Source organism: Echeneis naucrates, chromosome 12 (assembly GCF_900963305.1).
Source record: "Echeneis naucrates chromosome 12, fEcheNa1.1, whole genome shotgun sequence".
NCBI classification, from domain to species: Eukaryota; Metazoa; Chordata; class Actinopteri; order Carangiformes; family Echeneidae; genus Echeneis; species Echeneis naucrates.
Genome location: NC_042522.1, coordinates 19,994,192 through 20,012,524, shown reverse-complemented (window position 1 = coordinate 20,012,524; position 18,333 = coordinate 19,994,192). Strand labels below are relative to the sequence as shown.

The following is an 18,333-nucleotide window of genomic DNA, read 5'->3' as shown; positions in this document are numbered from 1 at the left end:
TCATGTCATTATTGGGTTGTTTCGTGGAACATCAGAGAAGTTCTCAGCTGTAATGGAGGGAAATGTCACCCCCCCTTAAAGGGCTGCAGTTGTTCTCCCTATCAGACTTCTGTAATTGGATGTGTCAGACTGGAACCTGGACTCAGTGTGTGTGTGTGCGTTGTCGACGTCGTCTTCTCGTCTGCAGAAAAGCAGGTCCTCCATCTCCAACCTGCTGCTGGTATCTGAACACCGGCTCTCACAGATGCGGACAGATGAGGTCCATATTTGACCCTCAGAACATGAAGCTGACCATCCGCTGATGCAGCTCCATGTTTGTTGCTTTTTGTTCAGGTCAGTTTGGAGAAGCCTGTTTACTGTTTGACACTTTGTGTGTGATAAGCACACACAAAGTGGGAGGCCGGGCTTTTGTTTAGCGTTCGTGGCGTCAGTGAATTAATGAATAAACTGTCTGTTGTTCTGAAGCAGATTTTCTCTTATGGTTCAGATTCTTCTCTGTCCAAGATGAGCCCCTGCTCCGAGGCGGGGAAACCCTGTAACCCCTGCCTGGACGCGGCGAAGGCGTGTAACCTCAACGAGACGTGTAAACGCTTACGATCTGCCTACAACTCCATCTGCAGCAAGGCCACACCCCCGCAGCCCTCTCTGGCCAATCAGGAGCCTTGCAGCCGGAAAAGGTGTCAGAAGGTGAGTCATGATGTGAAAACGCTGGAGCGTAATGATGATGATAAATATTAATTCAAACTATTTCAGTATAAACTTCAACGGTTGGAATAAAAAATAAAAGCGTACTGCACACAGACAGTGGAGACGCTTTATATTTAAGGTCCGTGTTCAGTGTGACTTGAGATCTCATCAGATCTTGTCGGACTCCGATCAGTTTGGTGCTCCAGCAGTATTTCTGCACTCCTCTCTGCTGAAGCTTATTGTTTATTTCAGGATGAAAGGTTATTAATTCATTTTCTCCTCCTCTTCGTCTGCTCTGCTCACCATTAAATGGTGAAGCTGTTTCTGCGTTTGCTAAAAGTTCTAAATGTGATTTATGTTTGCTTTTACGTAATTGTTCTGTGGTCACAGGAGTTCAGGGGGATTTAGGATTTGACCTTTGCGCTGTTCGTTTCTGATCACGACTAACTTCCTGCAGCTGAGATATGAAATCAAACACACGTCACCACTAAAAGGCTCCAGGCTCCAAATGAAATGTAATGCGATGTTACGTTGCGTGAGTCTACTGGGTCAGAATTAAAATAGTTCCATGAGGGACTGTCTGTCCACAGGAAGTGTCTCCTCCTCCATCAGCTGACCTTCAGCTGCTTCCTGTTTTTCTTCGTATTTCAGAAACACATGAATGCTAATAAATCATCTGTATGATGTGTCTTTCGCTTTCATTTTTTGGGGGAACTTGTGTTATTTCTTGTTTTCTAACTTGCCGTTGTTCCGTCTCAGGCCCTGCGTCAGTTCTTTGAGCGGGTGCCCTGGGAGCTCAGTTACCCCCTGCTGTTCTGCTCCTGCCCCGACCAGGCGTGTGCCGAGCGCCGCCGCCGGACCATCGTCCCGTCCTGCTCCCACCAGGAGCGACACAAACCGGCCTGTCTGGAGCTGAGACACATCTGCCGCTCCGACGCGCTCTGCAGGTGAGCCGTGTGACCTCCAGCAGCCAATCAGCTGTTGTTCTTTCTTTTTCTTTCTTTTTTTTTGTTCATGATTATCAGTCAAATCAGCTGCTGAGGGTTTAACTGGAGACAAATCTCTCTGACACTCAGGCCATAATTATATGTTTGATTGATAACCACTGGCTTTAAAGGTCGGAAACACTTGAGGTGGGAGAAGTGCCCCCCCCAGCTGTGACTGCAGTGCAGGTGCCCTTGAAAAATGAGCAGCCACTGATTGGTCGACTTCTCCTGGATTAATCTGTGTGGGGCTCAGTGAGGCAGGAAGTGAAGCAGGAAGTGAAGAGTGAGAGGAAGTTCAGTGGAGGGAAAAGAGAAACAGGATCACATGAATCTGTTTTTGCCCCCCCCATTTGAACCTGGTGATGCTTTCACTGCCATGTTGCTCAGTTGGACTTCAGTAATCAGAATGTCAACAATTTAAATCATACTATTTTTTAAATTAGGCAGAGCACACGATGAATTTCTATGAAGTGAAGAATTGACTGTTGATATATTCTGTGGAAAACATCCATCAGCTGTGACGAGTTTGTGTGTCTGTGTGTGTTGTGTCAGTGGTGGAATAGTAGAAAAAACAGAAACCAGAAAGGAGACTTTTACTGCAGCGAGGCAGCCGGTTGGGAAATAAAAGCATTTCTTTTAATTTGAAAGTGTTACAGGAAGTGTAGAGTTCCTGTTAAAGGTCATTTCAAGATGGAAGCTCATCTGCTCTGACTTCCTGTCTTATACTGTTTGTTAGCTCGTAGCCGGCCGTGGTTGACGCTGTCAGGACCAGGAGCCTCAGTCAGACTCTGCTACAGAGGCGCTGCGGCCTCCTTGGCTGTGATGGTGTTGTGTTCAGTGTGCGTTGCTGTTTTGTGTTTCTGTGTCAACACAATAACAAAAGAGACTCAGACCAAAAAACTGTCTTAGACCTTCAGTCGCTCAGACCATCAGACCTTCAGTCCCTCAGACCATCAGACCTTCAGTCCCTCAGTCCCTCAGACCATCTGGACCTTCAGTCCCTCAGACCTTCAGTCCCTCAGACCTTCAGTCCCTCAGACCTTCAGACCCTCAGACCTTCAGTCGCTCAGTCCCTCAGACCATCTGGACCTTCAGACCCTCAGGGCCTCAGACCTTCAGACCATCAGACCTTCAGACCATCAGACCATCAGACCCTCAGACCATCAGACCTTCAGACCTTCAGACCTTCAGACCTTCAGTGTTTCCCTCCCTCAGTCAGATGGTCCAGCCTGTAACAGGAAGCTGCAGCAGTCCAGTATCATGCGTGGAGCATGAATCATGTTTGATTGGCTGTAAAGAGAATCCGAAGTAGACTCCTTCTTTTCATTTTAGCCTCCATTAACCTCTGAAGGCGAGCGAAGAGCTGCATAATCACAGGAATCCCGCAGGTCCTCTGGGCCTTGACAGGCTCAGAGGGAGTGCCGCCCCCCGCTGTGGATGGGAGCAGGCGGGAGGAAGTGACTGCTCAGGGAACGCTCTGATTGACAGGAAGAGTAATTAAATGTGGTCTTTGCCACAAGTAATGCGTGAGAAACCTACAGAGAGCTGTAAAAGCTTTTTGGACCACGGCACTTAAAATAAAAAAAGGACGGAAATGTATTTGCATTTCAAATGAGAGAGCAATCACACCCACAGTTAATTTTCACTGAGAATCGCTGAGGTTGGCTTGTGGATGTTCACGCACCAAACCACCAGAGAATCAGGGAGAAAGAAAATGACATGATTTTTCAGATTTTTAATGGAAGACACACAATTACATGAAAACACAAACAACCAAACCGTGTTGCTAAGGAATGAACACTCCACTTTGTTATTCAAGTTATTTAACCCAAAGACAAACACAAATGTTTTAACCAACTGAATTCATTCTCAGTTAAAAACATGAGCTCTTTTTATTCAGAAGATCATTTTCAATTTACGATCTCACCAAGTTCTTCCATCCAACAACTCTGAGCTGCATCAAACACGGTGGATTTCATTAACGATTGGTGGAGACATTTGATTCTTGGACTGGATTGAAATAGAATCTATCACATGGGCCTTTAATGTTAAACCTTCCTGTCTGTGTTTTGAATTTCCCCTCTGGGATCTGTCTCCTTCATGTGCTGCTCTCTGTTCTGAATACACATCTCGTTTTCATGTTAATTGGGAGAAAAGGAATCAAATTCAGATCATGATTTTCTTCAAGCTGAAGACTTTGAATAACAAATGCTGCTGTAAATCTTCTGTCCTTCAGTTGGCTGCTGAAGCCCAGACTGGAGATGTTTTACAGCCGTATTATTACGCAGCATCTCTGTGATATTAATGCGGTCCAGCTCAGTCAGACCAGTCATTTATTTTTTCCAGGCTGCAAAATTTCTTTTTCTTCTCCTGTTAGAGTCCCAGTGAAATTAACCTCAGGTGGTACAAGTCCCATGTGAATTCAAATCACCTGTAATTATTAGAGGAGCTGCAGCTGAAGCCTGTGAACACAGACATGTTTGTCTTTGTTCTGAATTACACAAAGGACTGATGGTATAACTCGGTGGAAATGAAACGGCAAAATACAGGAAGCAACATTTTAAAGGCAGCCGATCAGTAAAACGGCAGAAATCAACACGTGATCAGCAATGAAGTCCGACTGTTCAACTCCTTATTTGGAGGAGAAGGTGGATCTGACCTGCGCTGTACTCTCCTCATTGGGTGGTCCAGCCTGTCAGTCAGAGTAGCCCCGCCCCCTAACCCCTCCCCTCCGTCCTGGTCTGTTTCCCTCAAAATGGGATCATTGGTTATTGAAGACCAGAAACTCATCAGGAAAACGTTTACTGAGGGGGAGGAGGGACATTTTCCCATAGACTGCAACACAGAATGAACATCTCTCTACACATACCCTCCTGCGTGTGTGTCCGGTCGGTCTCTGTGCTCAGTGACCTTGTCTGACCTTCAGCTCACTGACTCCGCTCTAATTTACTGGTGGAGGTCTCCATCAGGATACATCTGGTGGATGTGATTTATGTGTATCAGGTTCCATCAAACCGCAGACTGCAGCACTAATGCCAGTGGTATGTATGCAAACACACACGCCCAAGCACTGATGCGTGTGCAGCTAAACTGCTTTTCCAAACTCAGCGGTGGCAGCTGAGTGGTGTTTTAAGGCGAAGAAGCCAATCTAGCGGCTGCATCGCTCCATTACACGGTCAGTGAGGTGAGCTGGTGGCGTGATGGAAATAGCTGCCTCCTTTTCTGGAGGTCACAGAGGACGCCAGTGGCGCGATAGGCCCCCTCTCACTTCCTCTCATTCTGAATGTTTGTGTATGAGTTTACACAAAAGCATCCCATGATTCATCCCATTTCCTCCGTGCTCGTCTGAATGTGTCCAGTTGGTTTACAGGCGTGATGAAGAGCGAGCGATGAGTCTTTGAGGAGAAATAAGGCGAGCTCACCCCGAGGAGATGGAGCAGAAAGCAATATAACCGGCAGTGTGACCGAGGGCGAACTCTCCTGACGGCAGCTACTCATCAGCTAGGCTAATATGTAAATATGCAAATGAGCCACCCCACTCAGGGACTGTTAATTAAAGTGAACATCAAGACCAAACAAAGCAGCTAATCACCACACACACACACCGAAACAAGTTCAGGTCGATGAGGAAGCTGAGGTTAAACACAAACCAACCAACACCTCGGTGCGGACGCCACTGCCGCGCACAAGCTTCATTTTTCACACAATTTGCAGCACAATGATGCGATAAATCAAAGAGGAGGTTTGAAGCCGACTGCTCGCCGCTGCGGAGCGTCACACTCAGAACAAACACAAATTTCCTGTGTTGTGTTTACTCAACATAATTAGATCTGAACCCCAGAGATGAATTATCTCTGTAAATACGAGTCAGAACGCAGAACTTCATCTTCCCGCTCTCCTTCCTCCATCAACATCCTCCACGCACAGCGTCCCACTTCAGGAGACGTCCACGTGCTCGTCTTCTCTCTGTGAGGAGTTAGCTTTTCTCCAGACTCCATCGATTTGATCAGTTTCCTGTTTCCATCCAAAAATAAATGAGGGATGAATTTGACCTGGATCAGATCTCCAGTTCTGGATCTGCTCTATATTTAGACAGAGCAAGAACAGACAGACCTGGGCCCAGTGACCTGGACACACACTGGCTCGTTCAGAATGGATAACGTCCATATTTTATATTCAAGAATGAATTATAATTATCATGTTTTATAAAACAACCATGGAATGGAAATAAATCCAAATTAGATTCAGTTTAAAAAACTGAAAACTATAGTTTTACTTTCCAAGGATTGGATGTGTGTGTGTGTATGTGTGTCTGTGGGTCTGTTAATACAGACATGATAATTGAATAATGCCGGAGGGAGCTGAGTCTGAAACACCATGACTGACACGTCAGGGTCAAACACACAAACTCCTCCATCTCTGCCAGACTGTTACACACACACACATACACACACAAATACAAACACAAACAACACCACAGATGTGTGAATCAATTGTTATTTTAAAGCTGAATACAAGTTTACGTTTCTATGTGAGAAAAGTGTGTGTGTGTAGTTTGACAGTCTGAGTTGTGTATTAGACTTTCACACAGAGGTGTGTGTGTGTGTGCGCGGGGCAGCTGACAGTCAGTAATAGCACCGTTTGGACTGTTTGATTCTAATATATCTCCCTCCTCTGGCTCAGACTCTGAAAGCAGCCGTGTGTTCGATTCCTGCTCCTGCTTTTAGCTCCTCGTTCACACTCGCTGTGTTGTCGTCATGTGGACACACAAACACTTTGGGTTCCTTTGGTGTCTCAGGAATGACTTTGAATCCACACATGCTGTGGGTCTGCACAGATACAGAGATTCGTGCTGTCTGAGAAGAACAAGGACCCTTTTTAGAGCCATCGTCGTCAGAAGGCTGTGCTCAGTGTTATTCCTGATGTCGGACATGATTTGGAGTTTGGATACAATTTAACATGCAGACGTTAAAGCTGCAGAGATCACTCACTCATGTCTCATTGAAAAATGTACCATTCATTTTTTCAGCGTCTGGGATCCAACCGGAGGAAACAGGTCAGACACAGTGCAGCACATTTCTGTGGCTCCCAGCTGACGATCGGCCTCGTGGGGGAACCAGGAAGTTCAGGCCGGTTTTGATGGAGTAGTTTCTGCAGATTGAAGCGCTCAGCTGCTTCAGCGCTGCCGTTATCTCCCTCCGACCTTCATCCATCACCGCCACGCACACAAAATAAGAAATATTGGACGATAAAAGCCTCATTAGTGGTAATATAAGCTATTTTTTCCACATCTGTCTCTGTGGTAAATTCACCGTTCTGCAGGAGTTTCCCTTCAGTTTCTGAAGCTCAGGGTCAAACTAATTGCTCCCCTTTAGAGCCACATCCAGGCTTTTCTTTTTTTTTTATCCCTTCATGTTTTTTCTGATAAAGTTTGAAGAAGTCTTGTTCAGAATCAGCTGATTCTGTCTGACTCAGTAAAAACACGCAGCCTATTTTTCAGCTTCGTTAGAAAGAGCTGAAGTTTAATATCAGCTTTTCTGACAAAGTCTTCCTTCGCTGAGCGCCATGTTTCCATGGTAACCCTCCATGATGGCGGCCTGTCCTTCGAGCTTGCTCCACATGAGCGCACAACTCCACAGCTGAGTCACTACCCACAATGCCATCTGCCCTGACGAGCCAAGATTGAAGGTGTCACTAAGACACGACAAGCACGCACACGTTACATGCAATGCTTTCATCCTGACAGTGTGATTGTGTAAACTACAGGTGTCTCTCCAACACAAACACACCTACAGACACACACAGGTGGGCGCGTCCATCAGACCTGATCTCTGTCCGACCAATCTGCGCCGCTGACCTCACTAACTCTCATTCTCTGTGATATCACACTAATTAAGACACCAAGAGGAATCATGTGAAAGGAACGAAGCAGCAGAGAGAGAGAGATAAAGAGACAAAGACGGAGACAGTAAAGTAGGACAGCAGCTGCTCTCTGATGTCTTCTGGACAGAACACACTGAGCGGACAAAGCTTTTAATCAGTTATTCATTTCTTCAGGAATCACAGAAATATACAGTAAGATCCAATTCTGATGAGCGCTTGTTTTCCTCTTCTTCGTTGGTTCGTGATCAATCGTTGGTGTTTGTAATTCTGTTTTGGTAACACATTCAATCGTCTTGTTAATCAAACCTGTTGAACTGAAGATTAAATTGAATTGAGAAGAGGATGATTATATTAGAAATAAAGTTCCCCCAAATAATCAGCTGGTTCTGCTTTTGTTTTCAGATCTCGACTCGCTGATTTCCACATGAACTGTCAGATGACACCTCACACCGTCACCAGCTGCCCCCACGACAACTACCACGGCTGCCTGATGTCCTACGTCGGCCTCATCGGTGAGTCCCACCAGCGGCGTTTGGCACAGGAAGCGGATGATGGAGTTAGAAATGAGGGAATCTAACAGATGGGGACAAACTAAAACGGTCGAGCCTTCAGCCCAGGAGTGGTCAGAGTTCCCATGATCCACTGGGCCAGTTTCAAAGTTCAGTAAATATCAGCAGAAAAATCATTTCGATGTCGATCAGTTGATAATCAACTTTTAACATTCAAAGAGAAACTGAGGATGAAGACTTCACTGACCGTCCAATAAGAAATGAGGTCAGAGGTCACTATGACGTCATCGGTAGGTTCTGTTGGTAGGTAACATGTAGTGGACGTGTTGTGATGTTTCTGTGGTAACCGTGGTGACAGGGGGTACACCTCTGTCAGTACAGTCCACGCTGTTGTTACTGTAACCGTGACAACATGACCATCACCAGGGCAGCGCAGTCTCACTACGGTCAGCGCGTTCGTCGTAACCATGACAACTGAGGTAAACTAAACCCGCCGCCATCAGGAGGAGCTGCTCAGAGTTGTTCACCAAACAGAACTCGTGTTAGTCTCAGAGGAGTTTCTGTCTAAAACCTGCAGCAGCTGCTGTTTGTGTCTGTCGGAGGAACTCTCCACGGATCCAATTCCCAATTGGCAGAAAATCCTCTTTGCTTTTTTCCTAATGGTCATTCCCACTCCGGTGTCTCTCTCTGTGTCTCAGGCTCAGACGTGACGCCGAACTACAGCGACAGCAGTCCGTCCAACATCACCATCAGCCTGTGGTGCGGCTGCCGCGGCGCCGGCGGCCAGGAGCAGGAGTGTGACGCCTTCCACCGCGACTTCACACACAACACCTGCCTCAGTGAGTCTGCCGCCGCCAACGGGGGGGTTTGTGCTTCTGGCAGGACACTGCTGCACTCATGAGAACCACATTTACAGGAAGAGCCAAAAATATAAATGGGATATTTAAAGAGAGTACAATGAATAAAAAGGGGGAATGTTACAGACCAACGTCTAATTCAATTTACATGCAAACCAAAGGAAAGGAGAAAATACTCATCTATGAATCATCTTTGTCAGCAGATAATCTCAGTGTTAGTCACTTTAAACCAAAAGAAGTCAATTATCAACATCCTCAATCAATAATCTGGCAAATCATTCCAGAGGTTTTATCAAGAGGACTGGTGTGTGTGCAGCTGCGTGTATGTAGCTGGAGAACAAACTGAGCGAGTCAGATAATAGAGGAGAGAGGTGAGATGGAGGCGGCGGCGTGCTGGAGCTCCCCCGGTACTTCCTTGAAATAACGCTGACCCAGCAGCAGTGTCACCTCCTCACCTCCTCCGTCTCTGCGTTAATCTGCACGTTTACATGCACATCCACGTCGTGTGGCGGCGAGCGGCCCCCCGGGGAGCTGCAGCGTTTTACTGCGTTTTAAACACACAGACTGGAGAGGCGGGTACGGCCCAATCAGGATGGAGTACAGGTCAGCTGACAGAGCGACAGGTGACACCCGTCACCCAGCCCGGCGCCATGTTGAGCCGTTTGCATCGTGTTCATCAATCATTAAACAAACGTACAGTGCTGCAGACAGCTCACTGCGGCCCCCCGCAGACGGCTTCTAATGACTCCATTGACTTCTTTTGTTCACTGTGTTGGACTTGAAAGGTTTGTTTGTTTACCGGCCCCGCTGCGGCGGCGGCGGGACGCTGAGCTGTTTGTGTGCATGAAATCTGAAAACTGTGGGGTGAAACTTTATTCAGCTGCTTGCTGAAGTTCTGACCTTTCTGAAGATTTTATTTAGACATGTCGAAGGTCAGGTGATCCTCTGATTGTCTCCAGAAGCCTTCAGATTGTAAACACACAGAGGTGAACGCAGGTCCTCCAACATGTGAAGACACGAGACAGCAGAAGACCTTCTGCAGCACTTTGTGTTTTGTTTTTGTGTGTGTGTGTGTGTGTAATACACAAGTTGAGTTTGAAGCTCAGACTTTTAGATTTGAATATTTTATTGTGCAGGAATAGAAAGTTACGCTTTTTCTGTCCATGGATCAGAAGGTGTTTGCAGAAGTTTCAGTCAGATCTGTATTAAAAAACTAAATCTGGAGTCCAGCAGCCACACATGAACATGGACTCATGATCATGACATAATAGGACGGACTACATCATGTTCTCGCTTCTTGTTCTACACTGATGCTCGTGTTCGCTCTGTCGGAGGGATCAGACCTTTTCCACGTTTTGCTCTTTAATAATCCAACATGTTTCTGAGAGCGAACACATTTTTCATCTGGTGCTTTTGACTGCTCTGATTATCTGACGCTGTGAAAAACTCCTTTTTCATCCCAGCAGGACAAACAGCTTCCATTTAAATCCAGTTTATCAGAACTTTGGGCTCATTTATTGGGGTTTTATTCCACAGAGACTGACCCAGATTCAGATCCCGGTCCTGGTCCAGAGAACGGGTCTAAATGTTCCCACTCTGTTCTGCCTCCTCTAACAGAAAACGCCATCCAGTCGTTTGGTTACGGCTCGGAGGGCGGGACTCTTCTGGTGACTGAGTCGTCATCCACCTCCCCCCCGCCCGTCCAGCCGCCGATCCTCTCCAAACCCGCCCCCTCTCTGAATGGGAACGCCATCAAACCACTGGACGCAGCCTGTATGTTTTCCACTTGTGCCAACTTGCAGGTGAGTTTTCTGAGATCCTGATTTTTGTTCCTGGTGTCCATGGAGATGGACAAAGCCTTAAATGAGCCATGGCTAGCTTAGCTTAGCATAAAGACAGTTTGTACTTTTAGGAAGAGTCAGTGCATCTTCCTGAAGGCTCATGGGTAATGTAGTCAAACATGAAAACATGTCAGATAAATCAGCAGAAGCATTTACTGGATTTACTTCATATTCCCATAGACTTCAATACAACCTGACTTCCTGCACTGTGATGACACATATTTACAATTTAGCCACGACGACAAAGCCTGAGTGCCCCCTCTTCAGTGGCCTTATAAAGGCAAACCCTTTGTAAAAACCTGGAAGGTGAGAGCGAGTGTTTCCAGGAAAGGTGACGTCACAGAGACGAAGTGAGGCCGAGCGGGAAACCGATAAAAACTGAGAGATGGAGGGGAATAAAATCCTGTAACACTCAGAGCTCCCTCAGGATGAAGTGTTATGTCTGTGGATCGTATCGTTTCCCACAGCACCGGCCGGGGTCACTGGAGGTCACTGCAGTCGATATGATAATGATCCTTTGTGCAACGACGGCTCTGACTGTGTGTGTGTCTGTTTGTGTGCACATGGATGCATATTTGTGGATTCACACATGCATATTTCAGGATGTGATAATGATCCCCGACGCAGGTTTTCCAGCCTGATTCTCTGTCACTGAAAAGAGTTTTCTTCCTTCTGGGAGCGATAAGATCTGATTGGCTCTCCCACCCAGCCAGCAGGAGGAGATATGCTAACGAGGTGCCGACAAAGAGGCTGATGGAGGACTCAGATAACTGACAGAGTGTTTTTCAGCAAACAGAAGTGTGCGTCTTTGTTTACGCTGACGATACCGCTCTGCATTTCAGTGACAGCAGATCCAGTCAGGCCACTAATGACAAACTGAGAGAGAAGGACTCGCTCTACAGACTCCGTCTTCTGTCTTCACACAGGACTCTGCTAATGTGACGATCACAGCTCCTATTGAAACAGACAGGTGTCATCGCTTCATCACCCATCTGTCTGTGAGCTGCTGCTCTGTTTCCCTCTAAATGGAGCATCATTTAAAAATGATGATTTCATTCTGTTGTTGTGGGGGGTTACTGAATCGATCCCCGGATGTTTCCGTTTGTTTCCATTTGTTTCAGTTTGTTTCTGTTTCATTTCAGTTTCAGTTTCAGAGCTCAGAACAGAATTTTCAGCTCCCTGTTTCGATGCACCTTCAACAAAAGACTTCTGTGTTGTACTACTGAGCTGAGTTTTGTCACACTGAAGTTCCAACTTGGAGAATCTCATCAGCAGCAGGAAGCAGTTCGATTATTCTGGTCTGCTGTTTGTTTGTTTTTTAATTCCGGATTATTCTTCTTTAAACTGGCTGCCTGTTGTTTGTGTTGGACACGACGCTGCAGGTAACAAAATCATCTCCACCTTTGGATGATTGTTGTGTGAACAAGGATTTTGTCCACAACTGAACACGACGGAGAAACACTGTGATCGATGTCTGCGAGTGGAAGCCGGCTTTCAGACTGCAACATTTAATTATAATGCAAGAGTAACACAACTCGTGTTTAATGAATCAGAGTTAATGAGCTGGGAGTGAGTGGGCAGGCAGACGAATGTAAATCAGCTGAGCTCTGATTGTCTGTTTGTGGTTCTCTCTCATAATGAGTTCTTGTTTTACAGGACGGAGGCCAGAAGTGCGTCCCCTCCGACGAGTACGAGTGTGAAGAGGTGAGCTCTGATTACTCCTCTGTGTTCTGTCAGGCCTCTCTGCACAGTCACATTTTTAAAATGAGGTTTTTAAGAGAATTTTCGTTCATTCATTCTCACTTTTCTACTAAAGTGAAGTGAAACATTAAAAAAGAGGGAAAAACACAGTTAAAGCTCAGATTTCTTTGGATCAGGTGGCTGGCTCGTCAGCTGGTAAAACTAACTGACTTCTCTCAGATTCTCTTCTGTTGTTGATCATTAAATAGTAACTGAATCAGAGAGGTCAAAGGTCACAGCATGAAGGGTCTCCTTCAGCCGATTGGTTCCTCTTCTTCTTCAGGCTCTGCTGGCTCAGGGGTCGATAGACTCTCAGGACTCTTCAGGGCCGAAGAGCAGCAGCCAATCAGCTCAGCTCATCTCTGTGACTGTGTGTGTGTCCGTCCTGCCAGCGTTTCTACTCTACATCTCATAAATATGAACTCACAGCCTGCACACAATCATGCACACACACACACAAACACACACGCATGTACACACTACTAAATGGCAAGACCCAGGGAAAGTCATGTGACTCGGCGCCCTTCATGACGGGAAAATGTCAAACAGCAGATGTCCAAACATCAACAACGGGCTTTTGAGGAGGGGAAGAGTTCAGCAGGACGCCATCTTTCTCCGCCACGCACACACTGATGACGAAGAGCGGACTGTGGACTTTAGAGAGAGAGACACTGGGGGCCACTGGGGGCCACTGGGGTTTGGATCACAGTGACTTCAGCTCCCGGTCTGGACGGTTTGTGCTTTCTGTGCAGCTCCGGCTCGGACTCGCTCCCTCCACATTTCATGGATGTGAGACATCTCGCCTGAAAGGCACAAGGACTTTTCTGCTCAAGCACAAACCCACACAGACACGCACACCTACAATGACCACACAAACAGAGAGGGAGGAGGGGATTTCCTGGATGGATGGATGGGACGGATCCTTCCACGCTGTTTGTCGGCTCCATTTATCACCCTGGACCTCTCCGCTGGCACAAATCTATACAACAAACATACAAAGCACAAACATTCTCGCACACATGAACACACACTAACAGTGTCGCCGTCCCCTTAGACCTCGTTCGCGGGCATACAGGGTCCCCACACAGACACAAACACTCATGCTGTACACCAGTGTGCTTCTTGCGGGTCTTTATCTTAATTTTGTTGTCGACATTCTGTAAAAACAAAGAAAAAAAACTTCATCAAATGTGAAACCTGAAAAAAGTCCATCCGATGAAGTCTCAGTGGAAGAGTGTATATGTCACATACTGTAAGTGTATAGGTGTGTGTGTGTGTGTGTGTGTGTGTCCTGAATGAGCTCGTCTGAAACAAAGAAACGCTGAGTGTTTGAGTTTTAGAAGCAGCTGAAGGAAACGTGAATCAAAATGATCTTTCTCATCATCTCCATCATCAGCTGGTCTTTTGTTCGTTCTGCTGAAACAGTTTTAGTCTCAAACTAATCTGAGAGTTTAATTACAGTTGAAGATGATTTCTGCTGCAGTTGGACTTCAACAGTCTGGACTGACTCTGCTGGTCTGAAGAAGACAACAATAATGACAACTTTATGTCGACAGTTAACACAAGCTGTCCGATGTTTCCTGATCATGAACCAGTTCTGCTCAGTTCTGATGTAACTGAAGCGTTTAAGCATTTCAAGCTTCCAAAGTTTGAGAGAAGAACAGTTTGAGTAGATGTTCATACTTTATCCAAACACAAGGAAATGATTGAAGTCAAAAGAATCAAAAATAAAATATTGAACTGCTTTATATTTATTATGTGAAATCATCAGTATTCATTTCATTTCACAGTTTATTCAGATGCTTATAAAATACAAACGATCGCATCTTTGGCTTCTTTAAATGTGTTTATCCTGTGTGTGTGTGTGTGTGTGTGTGTGTGTGGGTTCTTCAGTGTGTATTTGCCCTCTGGCCACTCTGTGGGATATTCTTTTTATGTTTCTTAGAAGCTAACAGGAAGTGTTGAGCTGTGAGTCCAGAGTCCAGCAGGTCGTGACCTGCTGACCTCTATCAGCTGGAGGAGAGCAACCAATCACAGCCCGGGGCGTGGCTTTATGTTTCTGCTCTTCCTTACTGTCATCGTCCCACTAGCAGTCAGGAAATTACCTTTCCTAATCCCCAGAGGAGGAACCTTTAGGACTCCCAAGAGGAGAAATTCAAGCTTAATCTTTTTATTTAACTAAATTTAAATTTAAATTTTTGTTTGAGAAATGAAAAGTAATAATTATTGTTTTTTTATTTTGTATTAATTACCAGAAATGTGAAAATCAAATTAAATTCATTCATAATCTTCAGTGGATGATCCCCAGAGGAATGTTAGGAGCCTCAGATCTCCTTCAGGATGAACGCTCTTAATCCCAAATAACAACACGTGAATAAACGGATCACCGTTTCATTATTTTTAGCGTTAACAATGGATGCTGCTTCCACAGGCTGCTAGTCGGGCTTCACAGTTTCCATCCTGTAGTGATGACGATGAGGAGGACGAAGGTGAGGCTGTAAATCTGAGGATGTATTTGTAAACTTTAACAGCTACAGCTGTGTACCTGAATCTGTGTGTGGAGATCAATAAAAGTAACATCTGTAACTACAGCTGTTCACTTTTCTTTGTGTGTGTGTGTGAGGTACAAACGGTGCAAAAGTCTTCCAGATGGAAAGCAGACTCAAAGACACAAAGCTGCAAATTATATCCAACACAACAACACAAACACACAAATAAAACAGGAAATGCTGCACGTCACAGCCATCACTGAGGAAGATGATGGTGAACCATGCAGCTGATGGAAACCTGCATTTACACACTGTCACATTCAAAGCCCAGCAGAGAATCGGAGAGACGGGCGCTCCGACAATCCGCCATCAAACAGACCATTAAATATAAAGAATCAGACAATCCACTGACTGTGTGTGTGTTACTTCACACAGCTCTGTCACTCTGCCCCCCCGATTCAGACACGATGATAGCAGGTTGTGTGAAATGATGATCTATCCATCCATCTCCATTTTCTCTCTTTCTTCCGGATCCTTCTGTCACGTCTGTTTCATCCCACTTTACGTCCATTTATGATCCATCTGTCTGAAGCTTTTTCTCTCACGACTCACTAACTAGCTGCTTCAACTGATTCTACAGCAGACAGAAAAACTGGATCTGTTCATGAATACAAAATACATCTCTATGTGAATTAGATCTATTTTTTATTGTTAGAAAGGTTTTTTACAAAATAAACTTGAAATATAAACTTCTGTTAAAGGTCCATATTTATATCTTCAGTTAGTTTTCAGAGAACGGAGCCTAAATGAGTGAATGATCTAAATGAAATCAGCTGATTCTGATTCTGAGGAGACTTTTTAAAAAAGGGAAAGAAGGTTAACAGTCTGATGAACTGTGTCAAAGTCCAGATGCATTGATGATGAAGATGATGATGACGAAGCACATCAGTTCTCAAATGACAGAAATCTTGACCCCCAGAGCTGCAGGGAGGAGGTCAAGGCTGCGGAGCCTCGCCTCGCCAAAGACGAAAACAGAATACTAACAAAAGCTTGTCTGTGTGTGTCTGTCGGACACACACACAGGCTCAATCTAACATGTACAATAATGCAGCAAGTGAGAGACGAGTCTGTAATCTGTGACTGAAGGGACTCTGCTGTCGCTATAGCAACAAGTGTGTGTGTGTGTGTGTGTGTGTGTGTGTGGATTCAGGAGGACGACACACAGGACCTGTGGAAAGACAATACTTAAAGCTGCCGTCCTCCTCAGTCCGTTAAGTCTCAGATCTGTGAAGTTTGTGAAGTTTTAGAAACTGAGACGATCGTCGGCGTCTCCTTGTTACCATGACAACATGGGGCCCCGATGGCACTGGAAACTGAGAGGGAGGAAGTGAAGTGGAGGAAGAGCGGATTAAATGGCTGGAAAGTCAACATTCCTGAACCTGAAGTTACCACACACACACACACTCTCCCTCCATGTTGCTGATCGGATGAACAAACAGGAGTGAGGATGTTGTATGGGGTGATATTACCCAGAATGCACTCTGCCTCTGTGGAATGTGTTGTGGGGGCAGCGGCCAAAAATAATCGCAATAAACAAAACCTGATGAACAAACAGCATTTGGATTCTTCACTGGAGACCGTTTTACCAACACAACCTCAGACACACACTGACAACAGACAGTGGTAACACACACTGTTGTCACTGTGTGTGTCTGCAGTTTTTATTCAATTGATTAAAGTTATTAACCTGATTAAACAACTCTCAGCCTTAAAATCCGTCAGTGTCAGACCGGTCCGAGAAAACAGCTGCAGGCTGAAGTTTGACGTTGTGAGGTTGTGTGTTTGTGTGTGTGTGTGCGTGTGTGATTACCCATGAACCCTTTCACTCACAGTGTGAAATGTGTTGTGGGGGCAGCACCTAAAAATAACTGGAATAAATGAGACCTTTGAAATATGAATGCTGTGAGGGAACGTGGAGCCATCAGAGCGGTAATCACTGCGTCTGATCCGGCCGCAGAGGCCGAGGGATTAGTCCGGAGTTAATGAGGCAGGAAGGACCCGCCTCAGTGTGGAGAACCGGTCCAGGTTCAGTCTGAAGACCAGAGGGGGCCAAACAGGTGGAGACGGTCAGACAGTCCGGACCAGACCAGGCCCACCAGGACCACCAGGCCCACCAGGCCTACCGGGACCACCAGGACCACAAAGACCACCAGGACCACCAGGACCACCAGGACCACCAGGCCCACCAGAACCACCTGGACCACCAGGACCACAAAGACCACCAGGACCACCAGGACCACCAGGCCCACCAGGACCACCAGGACTACCAGGACCACCAGGACCACAAAGACCACCAGGACCACCAGGACCACCAGGACCACCAGGCCCACCAGGACCACCAGGACCACCAGGCCCACCAGGACCACCTGGACCACCAGTACCACCAGGACCACCAGGACCACAAAGACCACCAGGCCCACCAGGACCACCTGGACCGCCAGGACCGCCAGTACCACCAGGACCACCAGGCCCACCAGGACCTCAGGCTGTCCAGCTGGTGGCTTTGTGATTGACGGTCTGTAACAGCCAATCAGGACAGAGGACAGAGCAGGTCAGCTCTGTCTTCTCCTGCAAATGTGTGTGTTTTTTTTTTTTTTTTTCTGGTTTTAAAAACAAAGATGGCCGACAGATGTTCCTCCATTTCTGCTCCCACCTGGTTGGTTCTGCAGGTGTGATGTGTTTTCTGTTTCCTGTTGTGATGGATAAATCCAGAAGCTCCTCCATCTTTAATCCACTCATTCAATTCATTCCCTCAGAAGCTCTGTGTGTGTGTGTGTGTGTGTGTGTGTGTTGTTTCCTCTTCAGCTGGTCATTGATCAGATCTGTGAGTGTGTCGGGAACAAACCTGATGTTTCCTCCACTCTATTGATGCCGACCGCCGTCGTTCTCTGGGGGGGGCTGAGCTGCACTTATGACTATTAGCCCCGTAGATAAATGTGTGAACTGCTCCTCTTTTATTTCCCTCCTTTGTTCTTCGTCACCTTCCTCACAAACATCAAGGCCGGATTCTCCTGAACGCAGCTTTCCTTCAGGACACACAAACGTCTTTCTTTACTTTAAAGGTGACATTTTCCACAAAGGACAAGAAAGCAGAACAACATGGACTGACAGGCTTTTGTGGTCTGTTGTGTTTGTTTGTTTCTGCAGGTGTAATCTGGGTCTCTTTGTGCGTTCAAAGAGCAGCTTGTTGCTCTTTGAGCCGTCTTATCACTCTGATATCAGCTACATCTGAGAGACTGGAAGAAAGAAGATGAGCATCCGTCACCCTCATGATATACATC

The 18,333-nt window shown here is 46.2% G+C and overlaps 1 protein-coding gene across 1 annotated transcript in view; it reads left to right on the top strand.

Annotated features, from left to right (window-relative positions):
- gfra2b (GDNF family receptor alpha 2b) overlaps positions 1-15,089 on the top strand; it is a gene marked incomplete at its 5' end in the record, with an annotated part of 43,095 nt that extends 28,006 nt beyond the window's left edge. The window contains 7 exons of the mRNA XM_029516476.1: positions 488-687; positions 1,447-1,634; positions 7,959-8,068; positions 8,764-8,904; positions 10,540-10,724; positions 12,420-12,467; positions 12,787-15,089. Coding sequence (XP_029372336.1) covers positions 488-687; positions 1,447-1,634; positions 7,959-8,068; positions 8,764-8,904; positions 10,540-10,724; positions 12,420-12,467; positions 12,787-12,918 — 1,004 coding nt within the window. The remainder of the gene's footprint in view (positions 1-487; positions 688-1,446; positions 1,635-7,958; positions 8,069-8,763; positions 8,905-10,539; positions 10,725-12,419; positions 12,468-12,786) is intronic.
- Positions 15,090-18,333: the final 3,244 nt, after the last annotated feature.